This window comes from Pelodiscus sinensis, chromosome 1, assembly GCF_052426305.1.
Source record: "Pelodiscus sinensis isolate ZL-2025 chromosome 1, ASM5242630v1, whole genome shotgun sequence".
NCBI lineage: Eukaryota > Metazoa > Chordata > Testudines > Trionychidae > Pelodiscus > Pelodiscus sinensis.
Genome location: NC_143052.1, coordinates 11,099,362 through 11,124,414, shown reverse-complemented (window position 1 = coordinate 11,124,414; position 25,053 = coordinate 11,099,362). Strand labels below are relative to the sequence as shown.

Below are 25,053 nucleotides of genomic sequence, written 5' to 3'. Positions count from 1 at the left end.
GTTTATATGGTGCCACAGGACTTCTTGTTGTTTTTGCAAGTTCTTACAAAGGTCATTGAACCTAAGCCTGAGTCAGCTCAGTACCTTGGAGCTTTGTAGTAGCCAGTTGAATATCAGGAAGAACTTTTGAGTTACCTGAGCAGAGAAGAATAATGATCTTGTGTTTATGAGGCTTGGCAGAGATGCAGAGAAGCTGAGTTCAGTTCTGCCTCTGCTATAGACTTCCTCAGGTGACCTTAGTCTAGCCACTTAGGGTACATCTAAACTACATGGCTCCGTCGACGAAGCCATGTAGATTTGTTGTTTTGGAAAAGTCAAATGAAGCCGCGATTTAAATGATCATGGTTTCATTTAAATTTACACAGCTGCCGCGCTGAGCCGACAAAGAGCTGATCAGCTGTTTGTCCGCTCAGCGCGCTAGTCTGGACGCTCCCCTGCCGACATCAAAGCCCTTTGTCGGCAGCCCCGGTAAACCTCATCCCACGAGGAATAACAGCCCGACAAAGGGCTTTGATGTCGGCAGGGGAGCGTCCAGACTAGCGCGCTGAGCGGACAAACAGCTGATCAGCTGTTTGTCGGCTCAGCGCGGCAGCCATGTAAATTTAAATGAAGCCGCAATCATTTAAATCGGCTTCATTTGACTTTGCCTATGTGTCTAATCTACATGCCTCTGACAACAGAGGCATGTAGTCTAGACACAGCCTTAGTCTCTCCTTTTGTCAGTTCCCCATCTGTGAAACAAAAGCAATAATCCTTCATCTGTCTCTTCTATGTAGATTGTCAATTCTTCACATCAGGGACTATTTTTCTCAATGTGCATGGAGAGCAACTAGCATGGTGGGTGGGTCTTAATCTCCACTGGAGCATCTAGGTATGATTAATATACAATAATAAACATATCAACTGGAATTGTCACCTGAGGAATGTAGTGGAAGCACCATGACATGGTAGAATTAAATCCAGAGGAGAACGACCATTAGTAAATTCACAAGAGGCAACAATCCTGTCTGGGCACTAGAAAGATCTAGTAGATGATAGTAGAAGTAGTTTCTGCACTAATTAGGCCTCAAGTGGAGAACTGTGTCCAGTTCTGGGCACCACATTTCGGGAAAGATGTGGACAAATTTGGAGAAGGTCCAGAGAAGAGCAATAAAAATGATTAAAGGTTGAGAAAACATGAGCTATGAGGGAAGACTGAAAGAATAGGGCTTGTTTAGTCTGGAAAAGAGAAGACTGAGAGGGGACAAACAGTTTTCAAGTACCTACAACAGGCCCGTATGCAGGAATTTGTGTGTGTGGGGAGGGGAGGGGGCTTTTTATGTAAAAATGGATCCAGGCTTTGCTCCAGGATGTGGGGATAGAAATCAGCCCTAGCCTCCCCCCGGCTGGCTAGAGCATGGGGGAGGGAGGGTTGGGTTGTGCAATGCTCCTGCTTTCCCCAGGCTGGCCCGGAGCATGCTTATTTAGCAGACAATAGGGGAGGTTGCTTTCGCACCCTTCATATACACACCTGGCCTTCATGTATCGGCCTATAAAGAGTTTCTGGAAGTAAACTCCAGGCTTTTGTGTCTGATGATCATCATCACACAGTGTAAGACAGCACAATTAAATAAATTAATACCTTCTATTTGTACAGAACTTCTCATGCCACAACAGCTCAATGCACTATACGGAATACAGGAAAAATATTCTAACCTTGTTCACATCCACATACATCCCATTAAAGCCAATAAATGTACTGCCTGGAGCCAACCATATTTATATAGATGGAGCCTTCTGGGCTTGATCCAGCTGACAATATCCACAGCCTCCTGCGCCAGGCATGTTTCATACACTCGGGATGTGTCTAGACTACAGGGTTTTGTCGACAAAAGTGGACTTTTGTCGACAAAACTATACCTGCGCCTACACTACCGCTGAGTCTACACTGCGTCTACACTACATAACGTTGACAGAACTCAGCAGTTTTGTCGACGCTGGTAAACCTCATTTTACGAGGCATAATGCCTTTTGTCGACAGAGTTCTGTCGACAGAAGGTGTTATTGCATGTAGGGTTGTGTCTAGACTACAGGGTTTTGTCGACAAAGTAGCTTGCTTTGTCGACAGAACTGAATGTAGTCTAGATGCTCTTTGTCGACAGAAGTTGTGTCGACAGATACTGTCGACAAAACGTCTGTTGACAAAAGCCTGTAGTCTAGACGTACCCTCAGAGATTCTGACTTCTAGCAGGAAACTCTCTCCTGGAGGGGAGGCAGGGGATGGGAGGAGGGGTTAGCTCAGCATGGGGGAGGGAGGTTCTGGCAATGCGCCGCTCCTGCCTTCCCCCAGCTGGAATCAACCTCTTGGGGGATCACAGAGGTGCATTTGCACCCTTCTCACCCCCCTTGTGTATGTGCCTGTAAAAGGTTGTTACAGTGAGGAGAGAGAAAAATTGTTCTTAACCTCTGATGATAGGACAAGAAGCAATGGGCTTAAACTGCAGATAGGGAGGCTTAGGTTGGACATTAGGAAAAACTTCCTAACTGTCAGGATGGTTAAACACTGGAATAAATTGCCTAGGGAGGTTGTGGAATCTCCATCACTGGAGATATTTAACAGCAGGTTAACCAAACATCTGCCAGGGATGAACTAGACCAGTGTTTCTGAAAGTGTGCCTCAAAATCACTTTGAGATACACATTAACTGGCCACCCAAGTTTGTTTATCTACAGGCACTCCGGTCACAGAGCCTCGCGGCTCTCATTGGCTCCGATTCGTCCTTTGCAGCCAAGGGGAACCGCAGGAAGTGGTGGCCGTGACTCCAAGGGGAGCCGCTTTTCCGGAATAAGCTGCGAGCTGTCTACACTGGCCCTTGAATTTCCGGAAAAGCAACGACGCTCTACTGTACAAAATCAGCCGCTATTCTGGAAAAACTATTCTGCTCCCGCTCGGGCATAAGTCCTTATTCCAGAACACTGTTCCGGAAAAGGGCCAGTGTAGACAGCCCAGTAGTCTTTTCCGGAAAAAAGCCCCGATCGCGAAAATGGTGATCGGGGCTCTTTTCCGGAAAAGCGCGTCTACATTGGCCACAGACGCTTTTCCGGAAAAAGGGCTTTTCCGGAAAAGCAGCCTGCCAATGTAGACGCTCCTTTTCCGGAAAAACTGAAAACGGAATAGTATTCCGTTTTAAGCATTTCCGGAAATTCATGCCAGTGTAGACACAGCCTATGTGTTTGTGCTATTTTCTGGGAGTCTCCAACTATCTGGCAAATATGTGGGGATTACCCTGGGCTAGAATTTTCCTCCCAAGCTGCCCTGGTGACCCTGCCAGGAAGGAGTGAGGGGGGTGGAGGCACCGCCAAATAAATCCATCAGAAAAAATAAAGTTGAGTGGGTGGCGGGATCCAGAAGAACCCAGACCTATCCATCAAAACCTGTAAGGAGATTGGCTTTAAAGAAGGTAACCAGGTGGAAAGGGGGCGCTACAAATGTATCACTCTCGAAGTCAATGGTAGCCTCCTATCTGGGGATGCGCTACTTTGACCTACTTCAAATAGCGTCAAATTCTCTTGCAAAGTGGGGACATGCGCCTTCCTCTTAACAAAATTGGGTGCTAAAACATCAATCGACCTTAATAAATTCAATCTAATCTCATAGTGTAGACATGGCCTCAGAGCCAGTTTCAAGCTACACCGTCTGCCTCTCTGAGGCCCCATCTGTGTGTCAGTAACATTGTTCACTCATCTGAGGCTGCAAATAGATGAAGTTGGGCTGGCACAGAAGAGTAACCTCTCTCCATAACCATGACGTTGTCACCTCAGGAGTGTTTTTAATGTGAATGCCAAGGCCCAGACTGAATCCAGATTAAGAGGAGTCTAAAATGTTGGTGGAAGATTAGATAGAGCTCAAGTAAGGCCACTGCCACATTTTCACTGATTTTGTCTACAGACGAGAGGCAGTAATTTGTGAGAACATTGGTATCCAGAATTATTTATTTTTGGAGAATTTGCAAGGAAAAAAACCACATGCTTCAAAGAGTCAGGAACTCCGAAACATTAAGCATTTATATCTGTAGAGGTCCCAGTCTGCACTCGATTTCAATGACCATGAAGAGCAGAGTCCAGCTCATATTTAGTGACACCGATGCACTTCAGAGTGTCTAGTACTGAGAGTTCTTTTAAGGATGGAGGGGTGGTTTTGTTGGGTACTTTGTGTCTGCAAGACACTCCTTCATAGTCAATTGATTTTTTTTTCCAGTGAGGTAAGCAGGGAAAGAGGTTGGACCCAAAAACTATTGAAGGGAATTCAGTGTTTGTGAGTCAGTTGTCTATTCAGAATAGCTCCAGTCACCTATTGGCTGAATTCTGAAATGGTTAAGCACTTGGGCTGTGTCTACACTGGCATGAATTTCCGGAAATGCTTAAAACGGAATACTATTCCGTTTTCAGTTTTTCCGGAAAAGGAGCGTCTACATTGGCAGGCTGCTTTTCCGGAAAAGCCCTTTTTCCGGAAAAGCGTCTGTGGCCAATGTAGACGCGCTTTTCCGGAAAAGAGCCCCGATCGCCATTTTCGCGATCGGGGCTTTTTTCCGGAAAAGACTACTGGGCTGTCTACACTGGCCCTTTTCCGGAACAGTGTTCTGGAATAAGGACTTATGCCCGAGCGGGAGCAGAATAGTTTTTCCGGAATAGCGGCTGATTTTGTACAGTAGAGCGTCGTTGCTTTTCCGGAAATTCAAGGGCCAGTGTAGACAGCTCGCAGCTTATTCCGGAAAAGCGGCTGATTTTCCGGAATAAGTGGCCCAGTGTAGACACAGCTTTTGGAGTACTATTCAGAGCTTTTGCTATATGAAATATCTATTTAGCACAAACTTTTAATGTCTTGGAAGATGCCTAAGCTGGTTTCTCCTTGTAAATTCTCCTATATGGGTCATTACTGTAGGGATCTTTGAAGATTCTTTTTCCTTTGGCTTTAGACGTAAAACATGTAATTAGAAAAGCAAGATTGTTCAACTAAGCTTCATTCAACACTTTATACTGTTGAACTTTCAAGTCTTACAGTACACCCAGGTTATTAGTGCAGGATGCGTGAAAGTAGCTGGCAAAATGAGTCTTCTCACAGTGGAAAATATATCAATAACAATGATCTTTTTAGTGACACTAATGGAAAAATGGTTTTCTAATTGTAGTTACCATAGGTCTTTTCCTGAGGCTGTCAGAGGGTAGTTCAGATTTCATTAATGACTTCAGTGTTAAAAGATTTAAAAAGTGGGATGCATGGAAAATATTAGTAAATCATGTTTTACAGCTTAGAGAGAGACTGCAGAGACCAAAATCGTGATTGAAACTCTACTTTATACCTGTAGCCACTAATGACAACTGGCATCAAGACAAAAATATAAAAATCCCATTTGTATTCCATATTGTTTCTTCATTCTTTGTATCTCACCTGGACAATGAAATGAGATTGGTCTGCTTATTTTTTCGTTCTTGTGAGTTCCAGCTTTTTGCAGGCCCTGTAGTACAATGTTGTGTTCTTTAGGACCACAGCGCCACAAGGATAGTACACGTTTAAGGACGAGATTCTGCCGTGAAGTACTGAAAGCTCCGACTGTTTAGTGGGTAGGAAAGAAGACAGAGTAGTGGTGTTGCAATAGCAAAAGAAGTGGGTGAAATAACCTCAACTCCGTATTCGTTCAGTGAGAAATGGGTTAACTCCATTTATCTGATGTTTATGCTGGTTTACTGTACTGATCAAGAGATGACTTCAGTTAGGCTGCATCTACACTGGCATGATTTTGCGCAAATACTTTTAATGGAAGAGTTTTTCCGTTAAAAGTATTTGCGCAAGAGAGCGTCTACTGGCATGTGCCTTTGCGCAAAAGATTTGCTTTTGCGCAAAAGCATCCGTGCCAGTGTAGACGCTCTCTTGCGCAAGAAAGCTCCGATGGCCATTGTAGCCATCAGGCTTTCTTGCGCAAAAAATTGATGTTACCTGTCTACACTGGCCTCTTGCACAAGAACACTTGCACAAAAGGACTTATCCCTGAGCGGGAGCATAAGAGTATTTGCGCAAGAAGCACTGATTTTGTACATTACAACGTCTGTGTTCTTGCGCAAATACTCTCAGCCAGTGTAGACAGGCGGCAAGATTTTGCGCAAAATCTTGCCAATATAGACATAGCCTTAAGGAATAGAAGTACCTTCAGGAGGAGAAACTACCAGATGCTAAAGGGCTATTTAACCCAATGATAAAAAATACAACAAGAACCAATGGCTAGAATTTAAATCCAACTATAAGAACTTAACAACAGCCATACTGGGTCAGACCAAAGATCCATCTAGCCCAGTAACCTGTCTGCTGACAATGGCCAATGCCAGATGCCCCAGATTGAGGGAACACAACAGACAATCCTCATGTGATCCCTCTCCTGTCACCTATTTCCAAACAAACAGAGGCCAGGAACACCACTATATTCCACAACTATGAAATAAGGACACCTTTAAAGAGGGTTATTAACCATTGGAGCAAAATGCTAAGAGAAATGGTAGAGTCTCCATCTCTTGGTGTCTTCAGATTACCTCTGGATGTCTTTCCGGAAGCTTTGCTTTCTCAGCACATTTTATTGTGGCTCAGTGCAGATGTAACTGGATGAAACTCTCCCGCCTGTGTTATACAGGAAATAGACTCGATGATCTGCTTGTCCCTTCTGGCCTTAAAGTCTATGCCTCTATGAAATCAAGGGAGGGATTTACCCTCTAGGAAAGACTGGTTTCTTGTTCCTATTTCCCATAGGAATGATTTCTGTTCACATTAGCTTTTGTGAAATCCATTTTAACCATGACTTCCTCAGCTCCAGGACAGTCATGACATCTCTGCAATGGGACAGTAAGGTTCTCTCCCCTCTTAGGAGGGGAAAGGGATCATTTCTTCCATGCTGTACAGCACACCCATTGGAGTCTCTTGAGCCTCACAGACAATCAGATTACTGGAAACCCATGAGAGGACTTTGTAAATGTTTTTAGGCACTAACTCCCATTGAATTCATTGGGAATTAAGCACCTAAATTCAGTGATTGTAAAGCAGGATGTCATTCTAATTACACCCCAGCACTGTTTGCAGTTATCATAGAAATAGTAGTGCCATTTGCACCTTGCTGACTCTTGATCACTTATGGTTTAGTAAAAACTAAGTTCAAACAATATTTAGTTTTCCTCCTAAATTGCCATTGAATAAAGGATTGCAATGCAATCCAGTATCACCATTGACAGCTCCCACAGTTGGGACCTTGTTGTCATCTTTGACTCTCTGCTCTCTCGTCTTCTTCCCGAGTAGCCAATCTCCAGTTGCCCTTTCCTTACTAAACCCACAGCTCAATACCTTGTCTGTAACATCACCTGGCACCTTAATTGCACCCTGCCTTTCCCCATTTTGGTCTACAGGTTGAACCTCTCTAATACGGCACCCTCAGGACCTGACTAGTGCAAAACCAGAGAATTTGCCAAACCATAGAAGGTCAATATTATCTAGCAGCATTACCAACCCTTCCACTGCTTACTGGACTCTTAGAAGACATTTAAGGTTAAATTAGAGCTAAATAACAGCACAGAACACCGAGATCCAGGACTGGTGGCTGTAAACCAGCTTTATGGGACCATGGGAAACTTAGCCAACCCATTATAACTAGACATCGGGCTAACTACATTCATGCTGGATGATGGATTTTGCCAGATCAGAGAGTGCTGGACTAGAGAGGTTCAACCTGTATTTGAAATACAGTTGTTACAGCCAGTATGTCTTAACTCTGGCCTTCAGTACATTGGTCCCACTCCCCTTGGAGTCACTGAGAGGAGAATCTGCTTACTAGAGAAGGCAGGATTGGGTGTATAGCATTCGAAGTTCTCACTCCATTAGTTATGTGTGATCTTGCAATACTCTTTTCTAGATACAGAGGGAAAACATACAGGGCAACAGTCAAGATTGTGCGAACGTCTGATCAAGTGGCAGATTTCTGCAGAAGAGTCTGTGCAAAACTGGAGTGCTGTCCAAATTTGTTTAGCCCTGTGCTGGTCTCTGAAGTCTGTCCCGAGAACTGCTCCATTCATACCAAAACAAAATACAGTGAGTACCAGATAAAATAATGCCCTGTTGCTGTAAAAGAATCAGAGCATTGGGAGGAGGTTCATGGTATAGTCTTAAAACACATTTTCTTTTCTTTTCTTTTCTTTTCTTTTCTTTTCTTTTCTTTTCTTTTCTTTTCTTTTCTTTTCTTTTCTTTTCTTTTCTTTTCTTTTCTTGATTTTCGGATGTTCTGAATATTTCCAATGATATTCAGAAGAGCTGAGTGCTAATAGCTCCTACTGAAGCTGATGGCAGCTGCATCTTTGAAATTTAGGCCTGTTATGCTCTGAACTTCAGGATATGGTCTAATTGGAGCCTCGGCTGCCCAGCTGTAAAACCAGGGCAATGCCATACATTTTGACAGACACCCCAGATTTATAGTAGTGTCACACACAGATCAGAATCCTTATTCAGTTCTTATTCAGGCAAAATTACCAGCCAAAATTAACAGCAAACATTTTGGCTAAGTAAGTATTAAGTAAAGACTTCAGGATTTAAACGGTAATGAATAAACATGTATCGTTAGCTATTTAAATTGTAATAGTTTTTCCCATTTTGTGACAATAGGCCAAGATGGTATCGGGTATTTGATTCTTCATTCAGACATTGTCTGACAATCATGATGTCCTTAAAGTTCCCCACAAAAGCTGCTGTGCAGGAGAGATGTATTACAATGTATCAATAGCATAAAGCAAACAAAAGCTTAATTTTCTTTGTGGTTACATTATGTTTTTACTATATGTTTTGCTCCAGCCTATTATTATGGGAAGAGGAAAAAAATCATCAAGCCTCCAATTGGGGAAAATAACAACATGAAAAGTGGGCACATCAAACCAGCAAGACGCAGAAAGCGGCGGAAATCCATTTTTGTGCAGAAGAAAAGGAAGCCATCTGCTGTCGAGTTTAACGCTGTGGAATCTGCAGAGGTACAAGTCGGATTATGCTCATTCGCCTTGTTATCAAACCCTGCTCCGCACATTACATTGCTTTTCAGAAATGCTTTTTCACCAGTGCTCTGCCCTCTGCCTTTGGGAGGAACTCCCCATAAAATATCCCGAAAACCACCTCCTTGTCCCCCTTCACATCTCTCCTTGCAGCTCTGCTTTGTTGTGATGCCTACCAAACTTTGGCAATAGTTAGGAAGCTAACATGCTCATTGTTTCCCCGTGCTCCTCAGTCTGTCTTTCTGTCTGCATCCATCAATTGTCTCTTGTCTCCTGCTTAAATTGTGAACTCGCTGGAGGAATGGCTGGGTTTTTATTTGTGTTTGTACGGCACCTAACACAGTGGGTTCATGGCTAAGGCTCTGAGATACTATTGCAATACAAATGCTAAATGGAGAAAGGAACTGTGTAAGGACACTTGCATCAGCACAGGTTCCAGTGTTCCTTTAATTCCTGGTTGCTTAATATTTTAAGATCACAACACTTAAAAATTGGTCTAGGTGCTTTGCAGAACAAATGAAAGACAAGATTGTCCTAAAGACTCTATAATCTAATCCTGCAAAGATGCAGCAGGCCTTGTCTACACACCTGCATGAACTGGTATTGTTAACCTGGTCCCATTTGGACACTCTTATTTCTGTTTAAAAGTGGCTTATTTTGGTTTAGCTTAAGCCTGTGCCTAATCAACCTAACCTAAACCTAAATAAACTATTCTTGAATAGAAATAAGTACCTCCCAAGTCTCTGCAGCTGATTTAGCTAAGTTGGTTTGAAATAGCATCTGAAATTAACCCAGTGCAAGTCTTTATTCACATGCGTAACTTTCCACACACGAGTTGACTATGCGAAACCAATGGCATGGCTTGTGGCTAAAGCTAAGCACCTACTGAGGCCTGGTCTCAACAAAAAAGCTTTGCTGATATAGCTATGTTGATTAGGAGTGTGAAAAAAATCCCTCTTCTATTGACACAGCTTTGCTGGCCAAATCCCTAGCGTAGATGCAGTTATACTGCCAAAAGAGTCCTTTTGCTTATTTCATTCAGGTAACTGATACAGGCTATAGTAAAACGCGAGCGTTACAAACACCTCAGGAAGGGAGGTTGTTCGTAACTCTGAACAAACCATTATGGTTCTTTTAATAGTGTACAACTAATCATTGTAAAGTGAAAGTTTACTATTCAGAAGAAAAAAGCTACTTTTGATCATCTTGATTTAAATGGAGCGAGCACAGAAACAGTTTTGTTACTTTGCCAAATCCTTTTTATATACTTTCCCTTTATTTTTTAGTAGTACTGTACTGTATTTTTTTCTCACTGTTGCCTGATTGCACACTTCCAATTCCAAATGAGCTGTGTGATTGACGGATCTGTTCACAATTTTGAGGTTCTACTATAGATCTGCAAAAGTACTCTTTTTGGTACTAACTTTAAGGGGGCTTGCCACCATAGCTGTTCCAGTCGAGTTATAGCTAAAAACCCTACCAGTGTAGACAAGAAGCAAATGTTTGTAGGACTTGGGCCCAAGTCATACACACATCAGAACCAGGTGAAGTCAGTGAGCCTTTCCACTATCTCCAGTGACCTTGGGATCACACACTAAACAAGTGAGACAAATGGAAGTAAAACGAAGTGTTGAGACTTGGTGATGTTTAGGGTTTGTCTACACAGCAAAGGCTGTACAAAGGGTAACCTGCCTGAGCTAGTTTAAATCCAGCTACCATAAGTAGTGATAGAAAAGAAGACGGTAAAGTGTGAGCTTCAGAGTCTGCTAGTGAGCCAAGTATATGCTGAAGGTACATGCCAAGGTTATAGAACATGCACTTGAAACTCATGCTGCTCTGCCTTCACCAATATTGTCCCCATGTTTGCTAGACTCTGTCTAGCTCAGGTCAGCTAGCCCAAGCGCAGTTTTTCCTGTATAATAGGGTTTCCCAACCTATGGGTCGGGACCCAAATATGGGTCGCCATCACATTTCAAAAGGGTCGCCAAGTGTCTCCCCAGGTGGCTCTGCCCTCCCTCCTCCCCCCTGTTTTTGAATTGCCCTGTGTCACCAAGTCTTCCTGAATTGTCAAAATGGGTCCCCATATGGAAAAGGTTGGGAACCTCTGCTGTATACATTTATTCGTAGGCCAGGTCTCCATTTTCTCCGAGATAAATGTTCCAGAGATCGATCTTTCAGGATTCAATTTAGCAGGTCTAAATCCCCCTACATCGACTGCTGGTGCTGCCCTGTCGACCCCGGTACTCCACGGGGTCATGAGGAGTAAGGGGAGTCGGTGGGAGAGTTTTTCCCATCAACCTCTTGCAGTGGGGAGGCCACAGAAATTCAGCTTAAGGTACATTGACAGTAGCAATGCTATTCTTGTAGCTGCGTATCTTAGGTCAACTTTTTCACGTAGTGTAGACCTGGCTTTAGAGTGGTAAGATTTGTGTGCCCCTGAACGGTCATTATTAACTCACTTCACATATGTGATATGATTTCTGGTAACAGACAAAGTCATCAATTACAAGACAAGAGAAAATGGGTTGCCTTAATATCCACTCAAGCCTTTCTGAGTTAATGGGTTTGAATGTTTGAAAATGATGGCAGAATTAAAGTATGGTCATCCTAGGTCAAATTCTGATTTCTCATTCAGAAAACCTAAATGTGGGCAAAACTATGCACTGCCACTAAACTGAAGATCACATTCTGAGCAGCATCTGTTGTGAGCATTTACGTATATATGTTCAGTGTCCAGTATTTTTTTGTTTATGAGGGTCATTGTAGAGATACAGCTTTGAAAATACTATGCTTATTAAAACAGTCAAGGAGGTGGATTTCCTATTTTAAGGAAAAAAAATGTTTTCCATTCCAAAATGGAATGAAAAACAGAACATTTCAATTTCCCACTAAATGAAATTATGAAAAAATTCTGTCAGGTCAATCAAAATGTTTCCTTTTGGTAAAATCACAACATTTCTTTCCAATTTTTCACTTTTAAAATCTTTTAAAACAGTTTTTGCATGAAAACAATGGATATCCCTTGGAAAAGTCATTTTGAAATGAAAAATCTAAATATTCCACTTGGAAAATACGAAGAGGTACATTTTAACATTATGAAAAAGCCTTGTTTCAGTTTTTATTTCTCAACAAAATTTCATCAAAATTGACACATTTTTTCTAAATATTTCAGTGAATATAGTATTTTCCAGCAAAAGAAACCTTTTAAACAAAACATTTTTCACTAGCTCTAGTGTTTCTTTTTAACAGTCATGGGAATTAGAGTAGATTATCAAAGGATATGGTACATTTTTTCATCATTTTGAGACATTCAAAGGAGAATACTTTAAAATCTTGATTGCTGTATATCTTCTTTCATCTTGAAAAAAAGACTCGTCAGTTTCATTTCCCAGTTCTCAAGCCTTAGCACAAGATTTCAATGTTATAGCTGCAAAGCACTACAGAGGAATATTCACATGTAAAAGAAAAACTTGTTTTCACTGACATTTTAAAAAGGTAGGAATATAAATTTGTTTTAACACCAGGTGTACTTCTAGGCTGTGTCTACATTGGCATCCCTTTCCGGAAAAGGGATGCTAATGAGACACATCGCAATTTGCAAATCCGCGGGGGATTTAAATATCTCCCGCGGCATTTGCATTTACATGGCTGCCGCTTTTTTCCGGCTTGGGGATAAGCCGGAGAAAAGCGCCAGTCTAGATGTGATTCTCCGGAAAATAAGCCCTTTTCCGGAGGATCTTTTGAAAGTAGGAATAAAAGATCCTCCGGAAAAGGGCTTATTTTCCAGAGAATCACATCTAGACTGGCGCTTTTCTCCGGCTTATCCCCAAGCCGGAAAAAAGCAGCAGCCATGTAAATGCAAATGCCGCGGGAGATATTTAAATCCCCCGCGGATTTGCAAATGCGATGTGTCTCATTAGCGTCCCTTTTCCGGAAAGGGATGCCAATGTAGACACAGTCCTAGACTGCAAGGCTGTTTTGCGGTACTGGAGATATCCCAGGATAGCTACCCTGCGTCCAACGAACCCGTCTGCTATTTCAAAATAATTTTCGAAATAACGGACGCGTTATTTCGGCATCCCTCTAAACCTCATTCTATGAGGAATAAGGGATGTCTCAAAATAGTCCTTTATTTCAAAATTTGGCACTGTGTAGACGCGCCAATTTTTGAAATAGCCTATTTCAAAATAAAATCGAAATAAGATACACAATTTGCTTAGCGCAAATTGCATATCTTATTTCGATTTTAGAGTGCAGTTTAGACGTACCCTAAGTTTTGTTATCCGTTCTTAACTAGGAGTCCTAAATGGCATGACACTGTGGCATCTGTGGGAGTATAATTCAGATAATGTCAGTGGTGGATTGACACTAGTCAATAAGAATAAGGTTTGACCTCATGTTCAACCTTATGTCATGATGTTTCCATAACGATCTCGCTATAGGAAAGTGAAGAGGAGGAGCCAGATGCTGTGGAAGATGAGACAGGAAGTGAAGAAACCAGCTCAGAGCTACGCGATGACCAGACTGACACCTCCTCCGCTGAGGTACCTTCAGCCCGGCCAAGAAGAGCAGTGACATTACGAAGCAGCACAGAGTCAGACAGACCTCCTCCCACTGAGAGAGCTAGAAGGGGCCGCAAAACACAGTCTCTGTCATACACTGAAGGAGAGAAGTGCACTCAACTCAAGGAAGTGAGTATATCAGTGGACAGCATAGCTCTCAATTACTGGCACTATTTCTTCCATTGATGTAACCTTCTGTATCAAGTGTTAACAGTCTGCAGAGAGCGCCACATTCTCTACTGATGAATAATTCTGGGCACTGTAACATTCTTTTCAAGTGTTTTGACTCTTGCAGGAAATAAAGCAAGAAGAGGAAGAGAAACTCGTCCTCGACAGCAATCCATTGGAGTGGACAGTGACTGACGTTGTGAGGTTTATTAAACTGACAGACTGCGCTCCCCTTGCCAAAATATTTCAGGAACAGGTACGCAGCCTCATCTTACCTCTCATTGGTGCAGATGCTGAATTAAGGGTGTGTATTCACAGCAACTGAGCTTTTATGAAGGATAGCTCTTTCTTGTTCATTTAGGGTACGTCTAGACTACATAGCTCTGTCGACAGAGCCATGTAAACTAATTTACCCGGCATAGTCAATGAAGTGGGGATTTAAATAATCCCCGCTTCATTAAAATAAAAATGGTCGCCGCGCTGTGCCGACGATCAGCTGATCCGGCACAGCGCGGCAGTCTAGACTGTTCGTTCTGACCTTTACTGTGTTATCTATGTTGCAAAGCTCATTGCACTTTGACTCCTTGGTTTTTCTCCTCCCATGGTCATATATTCAGATTCTGTTTGTTGGCTTTTAAAGACCTGAACTCTTCATTTAACCAGCCGAACCAAGGAGGAAACCAGCAGAGGATGGTTCTAAAATCTCTTTCATCTGGGGCATTGGGCAGCTAAGGCAACTAGTGAAGAAGATAGAAATCATAGAATCATTGAACTGAAAGGGACCTCGAGAGATCATCAAGCCCAGTCCCCTGCCCTCACGGCAGGACCAAGCACTGTCTAGATCATCTCTGACAGGTGTCTGCCTAACCTGCTCTTAAATAACTCCAGTGATGGAGATTCCACAACCCCCTTATTTATTCCAGTGTTTAACCACCCGGATAGGCAAGAAATTTTTCCTAAGATCCAAGCTAAATGCCCCTTGCTGCAGTTTAAGCCCATTGCTTCTTATTCTATCATCAGAGGGCAAGGAGAACAATTTCCTCCCCTCCTCCCTATATACAGTAAACTTCCGATAATCTGGCACCTTTAGGACCCAGGGGATGCCGGATTATCAGCTATGCCGGACTATCAGAAGGGGGGGCTATGAGGGGTCTGGAGTGGGGTGGGAGGGGATGCCACCCCAGACCTCTCATAGCCCCCCCTTACGATAGTCTGGCTCTGCCCCAGGCATCCCTGATTCAGCCGCTGCTGGTCAGTTTCAGCAGCAGCTGAATCGGGGATGCCTGCAATAGAGCAGCTGGGGTGCTGCCGGGTTGGTCCCGCAGCGCCGAGGGGCGGCGCTACAGCACCAACCCAGCAGCACTCCAGCTGCTCTTGGGGACACCTGGGACAGAGCAGCTAGGGTACTGCCCAGTTGGTCCCGTAGCACTGCCCCTCAGGGCTGCGGGACCAACCCGGCAGCACCCCAGCTGCTCTTGGGGACGTCCTTTGGTGCTGCGGGACCAACCCGGCAGCACTCCAGCTGCTCTGCTCCAGGCGTCCCCAAGAGCAGCTGGGGTGCTGCCGGGTTGGTCCCGCAGCCCCGAGGGGCAGCGCTACGAGATCAACCCGGCAACACCCCAGCTGCTCTGCTCCCGGCTTCCCCGATTCAGCTGCTGGTCAGTTTCAGCAGCAGCTGAATGGGGGAAGCCTGTCCGGCTGCCCCAGCACCGGGTTCCTGATGGTACCGGACCATCAGGAGTCCCGGAGCATTGGATGCCGGACTAATGGAGTTTTACTGTAACACCCTTTTAGATACTTGAAAACCGCTATCATGTCCCCTCTCAGTCTTCTCTTTTCCAAACTAAACAAGCCCAATTCCTTCAGCCTTGCCTCATAGCTCATGTTTTCTAGACTATTTTTGTTGCTCTTCTCTGGACTTTCTCCAGTTTCTCCACATCTTTCTTGAAATGTGGTGCCCAGAACTGGACACAATACTCTAACTGAGGCCTAATCAGCTCAGAGTAAAGCGAAAGAATGATTTCTCATGTCTTGCTCATAACACTCCAGTTAATGCATCCCAGAATCATGCAAATCTTCCACTTGCAATTCAAAGCCAAACCCCACTGATTGTGTCTGAAAATGTGTCTGAGATTGTAGTGATCAGATAAACAGTTGTATCGGCGCCCTGTGACTTCATTCAGTATCCCGGGGCCATGTTGCCACCCTAGAATTAGCACTGTTGTTAGTAGCAGGGGAAGCCAAAGACTGACTGTGGCGTGCTTTGAACCACCCTCTACAGCCTAGAGATTTTCCTTCCAGGTCAGTGGCCAATGCAGCATAGAGAGGAAGGATGGTCTTGTGGTTAAGGCACTGGAATAGGACTCAGAAATTCTACAGTCAACTTCCTGCTCTGTCCTCCATTTCCTGTCTGATCTAAGGCCTCTCTCCGGACCTGCTTCCCCACCCGTGCAATGGGAAGAGTAGTACCTCTGATTTCTGTGTCTATTTAGAGCAAGGGTGGGGAACCTTTTTTCGGTTAGGGTCCACTGACCCACAGAAAAATCAGTCAGGAGCTGCACATAAGTGAGAAGCACAAAACAAAAACAAAACACGCCCTCCCTGACTGACATGGCCCCTGACTGAGAAGCAAAAAGACACTCCCCACATTCCCCTTGCACACCAAAGCCTGGGGGACCCAGGCTAGTAGATTTTGTGTGCTCCAGCCCCATGGTGAGGCATCAGAGGGGCTTGAGCATCAGTTCAGACTCAACAGTGCTAGGGGTGGGGGTTCCTGAGAGTCCAGGGCTAGATCTAGGCAAGCCAGGGGCTACATCCGGCCCCTAGGCCTGAGGTTCCCCACCCCTGATTTAGAGTGTGAGCTGTTTGGGTCTGGGACTGTTCCTGTAGCACCTAACTCCGTGGGTTTTGGATCTCAGGTGTAAGAGATCATACATGCTAATATGTGCCTGCCATGTGGCTAGACTCCATCCTCCCCCAGGTTGTCAGTCCAGCTTTTACAAGCCCTAAACCTACTGTTCTGCAGTTTCATGTTCTGCATAGTAGTCTACAATTTCTTGTCTCTTCTTTCCCTAGGACATTGATGGCCAAGCACTTCTGCTACTGACACTCCCAACTGTGCAAGAATGCATGGAGCTGAAACTTGGCCCAGCCATCAAGTTGTGTCACCAGATCGAGCGAGTAAAAGTTGCTTTCTATGCACAATACGCCAACTGACTCTGCTGCTCCTTGAATTTCCTTCTCCTCTCTCTCTCTTTTATTTTTAACGTCACAACTCCTTTGGGGTCCCCCCCCAATACATGGAATTAGAAGCTCCGACACACCTCCTGTTTAAAAAACAAAAACTCAAAAAATAATCCGAGCGGAATGGATATTTCCATATTTGTAAAGCACATTGAAGTATTGCTGCCATCTCTTCTTGAGAACCTTCCCAAAAGTGTTACATTGTGGGGAGCAAGGCCGTAACAGAGCAGAAGGTTTTATCATTAAAAAAAAACGTTTTCCTACCAACAGCAAACACATTCCATAGGGACAATGTTCAAGCCTTTATAGCTGATTGTGGTGTCTTGAGCTCAATTGCTGGACATATACGATCCCTTCAGTGATGCCAACACACTTCTTTCATATTGAAATGTGAGTGATCATTATTAAAGTGACCCATGCCTTCCTGCAACTTTGATCCTAATGATCAATGTGCTTTTTTTCTCTTTTCAGTCTTGCCAAGAAAGAGAGATCACAGTGAGGCAAGAAGGCACACACTGTCGAGGGATTTTTAAAAGGGAAATCCAAACCACGCTCTCTGTTGTATCAGTTACAAATACAATGATTGACAATATGTGCATCAAAGCACATCAAAGCAAGTACCCAGGAACTTGTCCCAAGCCCAGTATAGCTGTGTACAGTAAGCTGATGTTCTTTGTGGTTGGATCTGTACAGAACTTCCTTCATTCTTGCCGTCGCGCCTGCATGAAGTATTTTATATTAAAGCCCATTAAGTTGTAGCCATTTAATATTTGAGGGCTGAGTTTGATCCCCCGGAAGACAAGGAAATTCAGCTTTGAGGATGAGGTTTTGGAGCCAAGTCTGATTTCAATTTCACCTGCCTAATCTGTTGAGGCAGGGGTGAGCAAAAAGCGGCCTTCAGGCCGGAGGCAATTTGCCAGGGTTAGTCGGATGCTTTTGTTACCTACGTGTCTGCGCCTAAGGCCTCTCTCAACTCCCGTTGGCCACGTCTTACTGTTCCCAGCCACTGGGAACTGCGGAAAGTGGCATGGGCCAGGCTATCTCTTTCCACAGCTCCCGTAGTCTGAGAACAGTGAACTGCAGCCAGCGGGAGCTGCAGGAGGCTAAGTGCAGGTAAATAAAGCATCCAGCAGCCCACCGGGTCTAGTGAACCATGTTCAGCCCAGACACTACTTATTGCCCACCCCTTTGTTGAGGTCAGCAGAATCACCTGGATTTATGCTGGGGTACATGAGATTGGAATTTCAGCCTAATTTCAGCTGTGAGGGGTGTGAATTTACACTAGTTGAGGATCTGGCCCAACCTATCCTTTTGTACCTATGTCTAGCAAGGTCCAGACACACTCATATGCACCAGCTGTTCTGTGTTTCTCCAGTCAGTGCAACTAGTGCAAAATAACTGGACAGTTCCAGAGAACCTGGCCCAGGGCATCCGTGTGGTGAGGATAAAGAGTTGAATAAAACACCAGGAGTTTGGGCCAGGATTTTTCCTTTTCTCATGTGCTCCCACCACCCCCTGCCTCATTGGGCCTGGTATGACTCCGGACTAACTCCACTGAGGTCAGTACCTTTGTGAAACTGCCGAAAGCAGGATTAGAATCAAGACCAAGATTGTGTGAGGGGGTTTCTTTGGTTTTAAAGTTCAGAGGAATTGCCCCCAAAAAGTAAAACTCAGTCCAAACCATCAAGTTTACCCCAGCTTCCAGAGAAACAATAGACTTCCTGTGAAGCCACAAACAACCCATTGTACACAACGGTCAGGGAGCTCTGCCCAAGTCTTGAGTTTGTGATAAACATTTTACTCAGGGCTGTTAGGATATTGCCATGTGAAATCTTGTGGCAAGAGAATTGTTAATCTTTGTCTTCATTCTGAATGCCAGAGTGTTTGCCCTCTTGGCCCAGATCTTGAACGTTGTCACTTTACCAGAGAGTTTTGGTTTCAGTTCTCTTTAGGTTTTCCTTTAAAGCTGTTTTCTTATTTACACTGGCCCACTGCAGCTGTCTTGGGTCTGATTGAGAAGCCCACTGATAATCTATAGCCATTGGGTTCTACCATCCAAATTCCTTCTTGAGGACTCTTTAAATTCTATGGATTATTGTTGCAGTGTAATGACTCCGAAATGTCCATTATGTACTGTATCAAAACCTGCTTAGGGGCATGTTTTATGCAAGGACTATTGACTCAGGAGGCCCTGTCGATTCTCAACGAGTCTTTCTTGTTAGCCTTTTGGTGCTGTTGTTTCTGCTCTTCATTAATTTCATTCTTTGTGGAGTTTGGCTACAAAGAAATTGCGGCAAATGGGGCTGGATCCTGCCAGATACCTATTGATTTTGACAGACATTTCATCCCTGGGGGACTGAAAGAATCAGAACCAGACTCAGCTGCTTTGTGCTGCAGATCCTGGTATTAAAGTTGAAAGGATCATTATTTAAAGGAAGAGGAGAAAGTAGCTGCTCCTATTCTGAGACTTTTGGTTTGATTGCCAAATGAATTTACCCTTAAATTGCCCTACAAGGCATTACAAAGTGGGGTTTAAAATGGAAATTCCACTAGACATCTAGCAGACTCCCATGTCATTATAATTTTTTTTGGTAATTGCTTTTGATCCCTTGATAACACTCTAATTTTTTCAATGCCTACCATCTCTTGGGAAATGTCCTGTGAACATTTTAAAGAACTATTCTCTTCTCTGCCTAGCTGGCATAGGGGACAACTGAAAGGGGCGTCAGGGAGCCTGTTCTAGCTTCCTGTGCAGCTCAGATCATTCTCCACCCTGGCACAAGTTAGAGCATCCTTGAGGCTGCTCTAAACTCTGCCAGCTGGCAGTAGTGCCAAGAGACGATAGCTAACACATGAAAGCCAGCGTGCACATGCACTTGTATCAGGCTGGGGAGTGTGGCATAGGATCACAGCATTCCTGAGCTACCCTAGGTAAGGGCTACCTGGTACCACTGAATTTTCAGCCCCTTTGCCGTACTGTGAAGCTCACCAGAGAATCCGGCCCATGGATGAGTTTAACATGTTCAAGCTCCTTGGTGCCTATGACAGGAATGTAGGATCACTCGCAGTGCTGATAAAGGGAAATCCATCAAAGTATAGCTATTGCTGGAGCAGCAACATGGAAGAATGAACAGCATAAGGATTGCTGCACATGTTGCACACAGCATAATGTCCAGTCTTGAGATCATTAGGAATGGGCAGATGTGGGGTGGTGGCATAGGCGCTGACTGTGGGTGCTCCAGGGCTCTTGCACCCGCTGAAAAAATAGGAGGTGCTTAGCACCTGTAGGGCTGGATTCATCTTTTGTGGGTCCCAGTGCCTGGACCCTGCTTTCCTCTATGCTCTTTCTCAAGGTCCCTTCCCACTCCGCCTCTTGCACCTACCCCTCACCCCTACTTAGCCTTTTCCTTCCCCTCTCTTCCCGAGGCCTGCCAGAGAGGGAGGAGGCACAGAGGAGCATCACCCAGCAAAATCAAAAATCTGTACCTATGGGAGGCGATATGACATGCAGTCTCATGAAAGTAACAAGGGGAGCTGTTGCTGCTTGTTGGTTCTTTATGTGCACAAGAATCAGTGAGATTTAAATCACATCTATCAAAAAAGCAGCCCATTTTAGCCCACATGGGCTGTATATTTCTACTCCCTCCCCACCGCACCCTGAACTTGTTTCTCTGAATCCTCCTCGCTGATTTTCTCTCTTCCTTTTGGAGACAGCAGATAGCTGTGGCCTGAAGTCCTTAGTCATTCTGAAATTACCTTAAACCGGTGCTGTGTGGCTCTGTTATATTGACACCTACAACAGTGAGTGGGAAGGTATCAGACAGACATAGTCTGTTGTTATATTTGCCTTTGCACAGAAGTAGAGCTGAATTTCTGAACCCATGTTTATGTATGTAACAGAAAACCCATCCCAAACATGGTTTAATTGTACATGGCGCTCAGATGGTCACATCAAGATCTGAGCAGATATCAGAAGTGGTGCACGACTCTTCCCTGCATGGAATTCAAGTTCCCAAAAAATGAGCAAGGTTTTAGAATAGTGTGTTGCCAGGGTGGTAGTTGGAATGAATATTGCTTTAGGATAAAGGGCACATCATTTGGGGAGTGAAATATTAATCAAACAAAGCGTTTTCACCTAACATGTGTTGGATCAAATTCAGAATGGGTGTAATCAAGTGCAGATTCTCTTGATGAAGCTGCATCTTGTTGCCCCAGTTCTAAATTGGGCTCTTAGACTGGGGACTGAGGTTTGAAGGGCGTATTTTATCTCTGGCCAGGTCGACACTAGACGCCCCGGAGTCCAGTCCTGGGGACTCTGAGAGCACTTCAACGCCCAATGGAAACTTCCAGTGATGCGCCTTGCAGACTGGGCCCTTACTAAGAGGAGTGATACATTGCTGTCTACACTACTGCCTGGCTATCTGTGTACACAGCACCTAGGTTCCTAAAGGTGCCTCATATTGTTTACAAAGCTCCCCAGGAGGTTAGGTGCCTGACTCCCATTGAAAATGGACCAGTGAGGTGCCTAAATCCCTGTAAATCTGGCCTGTCTCCACTTGAATATAATCTGAACCCCTTTTTGGTTGAAAGTCATTGAATTCCTTCAGCACATCTTTCAAATCCTGCTGGCCACGGCCAGGCCCCAACATCTAGATTTGCCCACTTCAAAAGCAGTTTCCGGAGCCTTTTCATTGACTTCAGTGGGAGCGGCAGGGGCTCGGTGTCTCTGTGGATCGAGCCAGTTCCCACGACCGTTCAGAAATGTCAGGCCATTTTGAACTTTCTTTTTCTGATGCAAATGTATTCCTGGCAGCTAAAAACTCATGTGCCAATAGAGACAAACATGGCAGTCAATAGAAATACATGCAATGTCTATAGTTTTCAGAAAGGCAGGAAGTTAATTTTTGCCAGGGCTGCAGAGGGCACTTGTGGGGCAGAGGGAAGCAGGATGTGGGGTTCCATTTCCTGTGGACCCCCTGAGTTTCTGGGTTCAGCAGCCTACCTCTCTCTGGCAAACTCATTCCATCTGAGGTAGGGATCTACCGTGTTAACTGGTTAACCAGTAAGAATTAATCTTTCCAGTTAACCTGCCTTAATTATTAACACCCCGGCTGGCCAGCCAGCCCCACACTGGCCAAAGTGAGCCCAACCACACTGCTTGGTTAGAGTAGCTCTAGCCCCACTGCCTGGAGCAGCTCTGGCCCTAACACACCAGACAGACTGCTTAATCGGTAGCCATTTAAATGAAATATTGTTGTTTAAACAATTGACTTTTCTTAAATGGTATTTACAGCCCTAATGTGAGGAGATGTGTCCCAGGAGAGGAAGATCACAGTATTTTGGGGGTGGGGAGATCTGGTACCAGGCGAGAACTTCTGAGTTTGGGCCCCTGCCTCAATAATGTTAGGTGATTTCAAAGCGAGCTAGGTGCCTCGATACCTTTGTGTATCCTTCTTTAGGTCCTGGTCTAATTTCCATTGAAGAGACAGACTTGGTGAGGTAACTAGGCATTGGATCAGGCCCGCCTAAAACATAACATAAACTTTACACATGTGAGCAGTTGCCGGGAAACCAAAGCGACGGCTCCTCTGCTTAGTGATAAGCAGATGCTTCCGTGTTTTGCTGGATTGGACCTTTGGTGAATATTAATGGATGTAAACCAGTTCTCTTCTTGTACAGACCTCTTTGCAGGCAAAATGCTTGTGTGGATATTTAAGAACTGCTACCTACCATTTAGACAATGGGCAGGATTAGTAACCCTTCCAGACATTGGATTGTGTTACTGATAAAACTGTTCAACAATAGCAAGAAATGTCTGTATTGTCTAGGTCAGTAAATTCAGAATGAAAACAAGATTAGCAATTACACCCGATCGTCCCACCAAATAACGGTGGGGAAGAGAATGGTGACCAGCAGCATAACCCATTTGTTAGTGGTGTCCGTGAGAAGTCCTTTGGCTGTTTTGCATTCCAGTTTGTATCGCAGATTTGATTTTGATTGTATGTATATAGCCCTGTTGGTGTGTGACAAAATAACCCCCAAACCTGCTGGTGTTTTTACTTTTCCAAATTCAACAGGGCGAAGGGCATGTGGTTAGTTTGCTGTAAGATTGTATTCTGTATATATGTTTTCATGTAAATAAATGAAAATCTATATTCAGAGTTATATTTTAATTTTTATTCAAAATGAAAGAAATCCCCTTTTTACTTGAAGAATTGTAAGCCGCGTTGTTAATAAAGTCATAATAAATTACACCAGGGGTGTTCTTTGGTCTGTGCCTGAGGGAGTGTACTTTCAGATAGTTTGTTGTTTCTGGGGGAGGTAATACTAAAAGGGATTGGATCGGATCCTCTGTTGCTGTAAAGTGGCTTAACTCCATTCCAGTTTACACAGCCCATTATTATTTCGGCCCAGGCCCTAGAAGCTGCAGTGCTCTGAAGAGACAAGGCGACCCAGTCTAAAGCCTGTGCATTCGAAGGCCCTGCTCTTGTAACAGCTTGGTGAAGAGTCTTTGGCAGGGCATTGAATACAGGGCGACAGCGTAGAAAAAGGGCAAGGAGTGGAATAGGGATGTTAAATTTAGTTTTCAATTAATTGACTCGTCAATGGATTTTCCATCGATAAGCGGGGGAGCCGCAGCGGGGTGAGCGCCTGGCCCAGGAACTAACCCTGCTGTGGCTCTGCCTTTCAAATTTATTAAAAGCCTGTCAGCACAGTGTGTGTAGGAGGTGGTTGGAGGGGGGGGGGGACACAGCGTGAGCCAGGAATCAGCTGTCCTAGCTCACGCCGGGTCCTCCCTGCTGCACTTCTGATTTTTAAATGTATTAAGAGCCAGCAGGCTCTTAATACATTTAAAAAGCAGAGGCACAGAAGCTGGGACTGGACACCAGCCAGGAACAACTGGCTCCCTCCAACACTGGCTCCTGCTCCCCTACCCTTGCTTCCCTCTCTAAGGGTACGTCTACACTACAGCGCTAATTCGAACTAACTAATTCGAACTAAGCTAATTTGAACTAATGGATCCAGACTAAAAAACTAGTTCAAATTAGAGTTTTGCTAATTCGAACTAGCATGTCCACATTAAGTGGACCCTAAACCGGGCTTAAGGATGGCCGGAAGCAGTGCCGGCAGGGCATCAGAGGAGGACTTAGAGCGTGGAGCTGCTGTCTCAGGCTAGCCGAGGGCTGTGCTTAAAGGGACCCGACCCCCACCCCGGACAGACAGTTCTCAGGAGTGCCTCGCTTGCAAAGCAGTCCTGGCTTGGAGTGCCCGGAGTACCCACACTGGGCACATCACAGCACTCGGCCATCAGCCCGGCTGCACTTGCCGCAGGCTGCCATCTGGGGAGAGGGGACAATTGGGGGGCTGCAGGAGAGGTTCCACCCCCAGAAGCCCACAGAGCCAGCCCAGTCCTCCCCATCGGGGGCTCGTACTCCATTCCTCCCTCACCTCCTTCCACTTACCCTTCCCTAGCCCCCCTTCCTGATGTACAAAATAAAGAAAACATGTGGTCAAAAATAGAATCTTTATTGAACAAAACTCAGGGAGACTTGGAAAAGGATGTGGGAGAGGGGAAGAGAGAGGGTGGGAGAGGGGAGGACAACTAAAATGATCAGAGGTTTGGAACAGGTCCCATATGAAGAGAGGCTAAAGAGACTGGGACTTTTCAGTTTAGAAAAGAGGAGACTGAGGGGGGATAGGATAGAGGTCTATAAAAGCATGAGTGGGGTGGAGAGGGTGCATCAAGAAAAGTTCTTCATTAGTTCCCATAATAGAAGGACTAGAGGACACCAAAGGAAAGGAATGGATAGCAGGCTTCAAACTAGTAACAGAAAGTTGTTCTTCACAAAGCAAAGAGTCAACCTGTGGAACTCCTTGCTGCAGGAGGCTGTGAAGGGTAGAACTAGAACAGCGTTTAAAGAGAAGTGAGATAAAGTGATGGAGGTTGGGTCCATGGAGTGGTACTAGCCAGGGGGTAGGAATGGTGTCCCTGCCCAAAGTTTGTGGAAGGCTGGAGAGGGATGGCACGAGACAAA

The 25,053-nt window shown here is 44.7% G+C and overlaps 1 protein-coding gene across 6 annotated transcripts in view; it reads left to right on the top strand.

The window, feature by feature from the left end:
* The window catches only part of SFMBT2 (Scm like with four mbt domains 2), a 215,600-nt gene extending 191,869 nt beyond the window's left edge, over nucleotides 1-23,731 (top strand). For 3 of the 6 annotated variants that reach the window (XM_075925987.2, XM_075925989.2, XM_075925988.2), the window contains exons 17-21: nucleotides 7,925-8,100; nucleotides 8,854-9,026; nucleotides 13,487-13,735; nucleotides 13,902-14,030; nucleotides 16,850-23,728. In XM_075925987.2, coding sequence (XP_075782102.2) covers nucleotides 7,925-8,100; nucleotides 8,854-9,026; nucleotides 13,487-13,735; nucleotides 13,902-14,030; nucleotides 16,850-16,990 — 868 coding nt within the window. In that variant the 3' untranslated portion in view covers nucleotides 16,991-23,728. Of the gene's footprint in view, nucleotides 1-7,924; nucleotides 8,101-8,853; nucleotides 9,027-13,486; nucleotides 13,736-13,901; nucleotides 14,031-16,849 lie in introns of all 6 variants that reach the window. The other 3 variants (XR_012903105.2, XM_075925993.2, XM_075925991.2) reach the window with 3 other exon arrangements.
* Nucleotides 23,732-25,053: the final 1,322 nt, after the last annotated feature.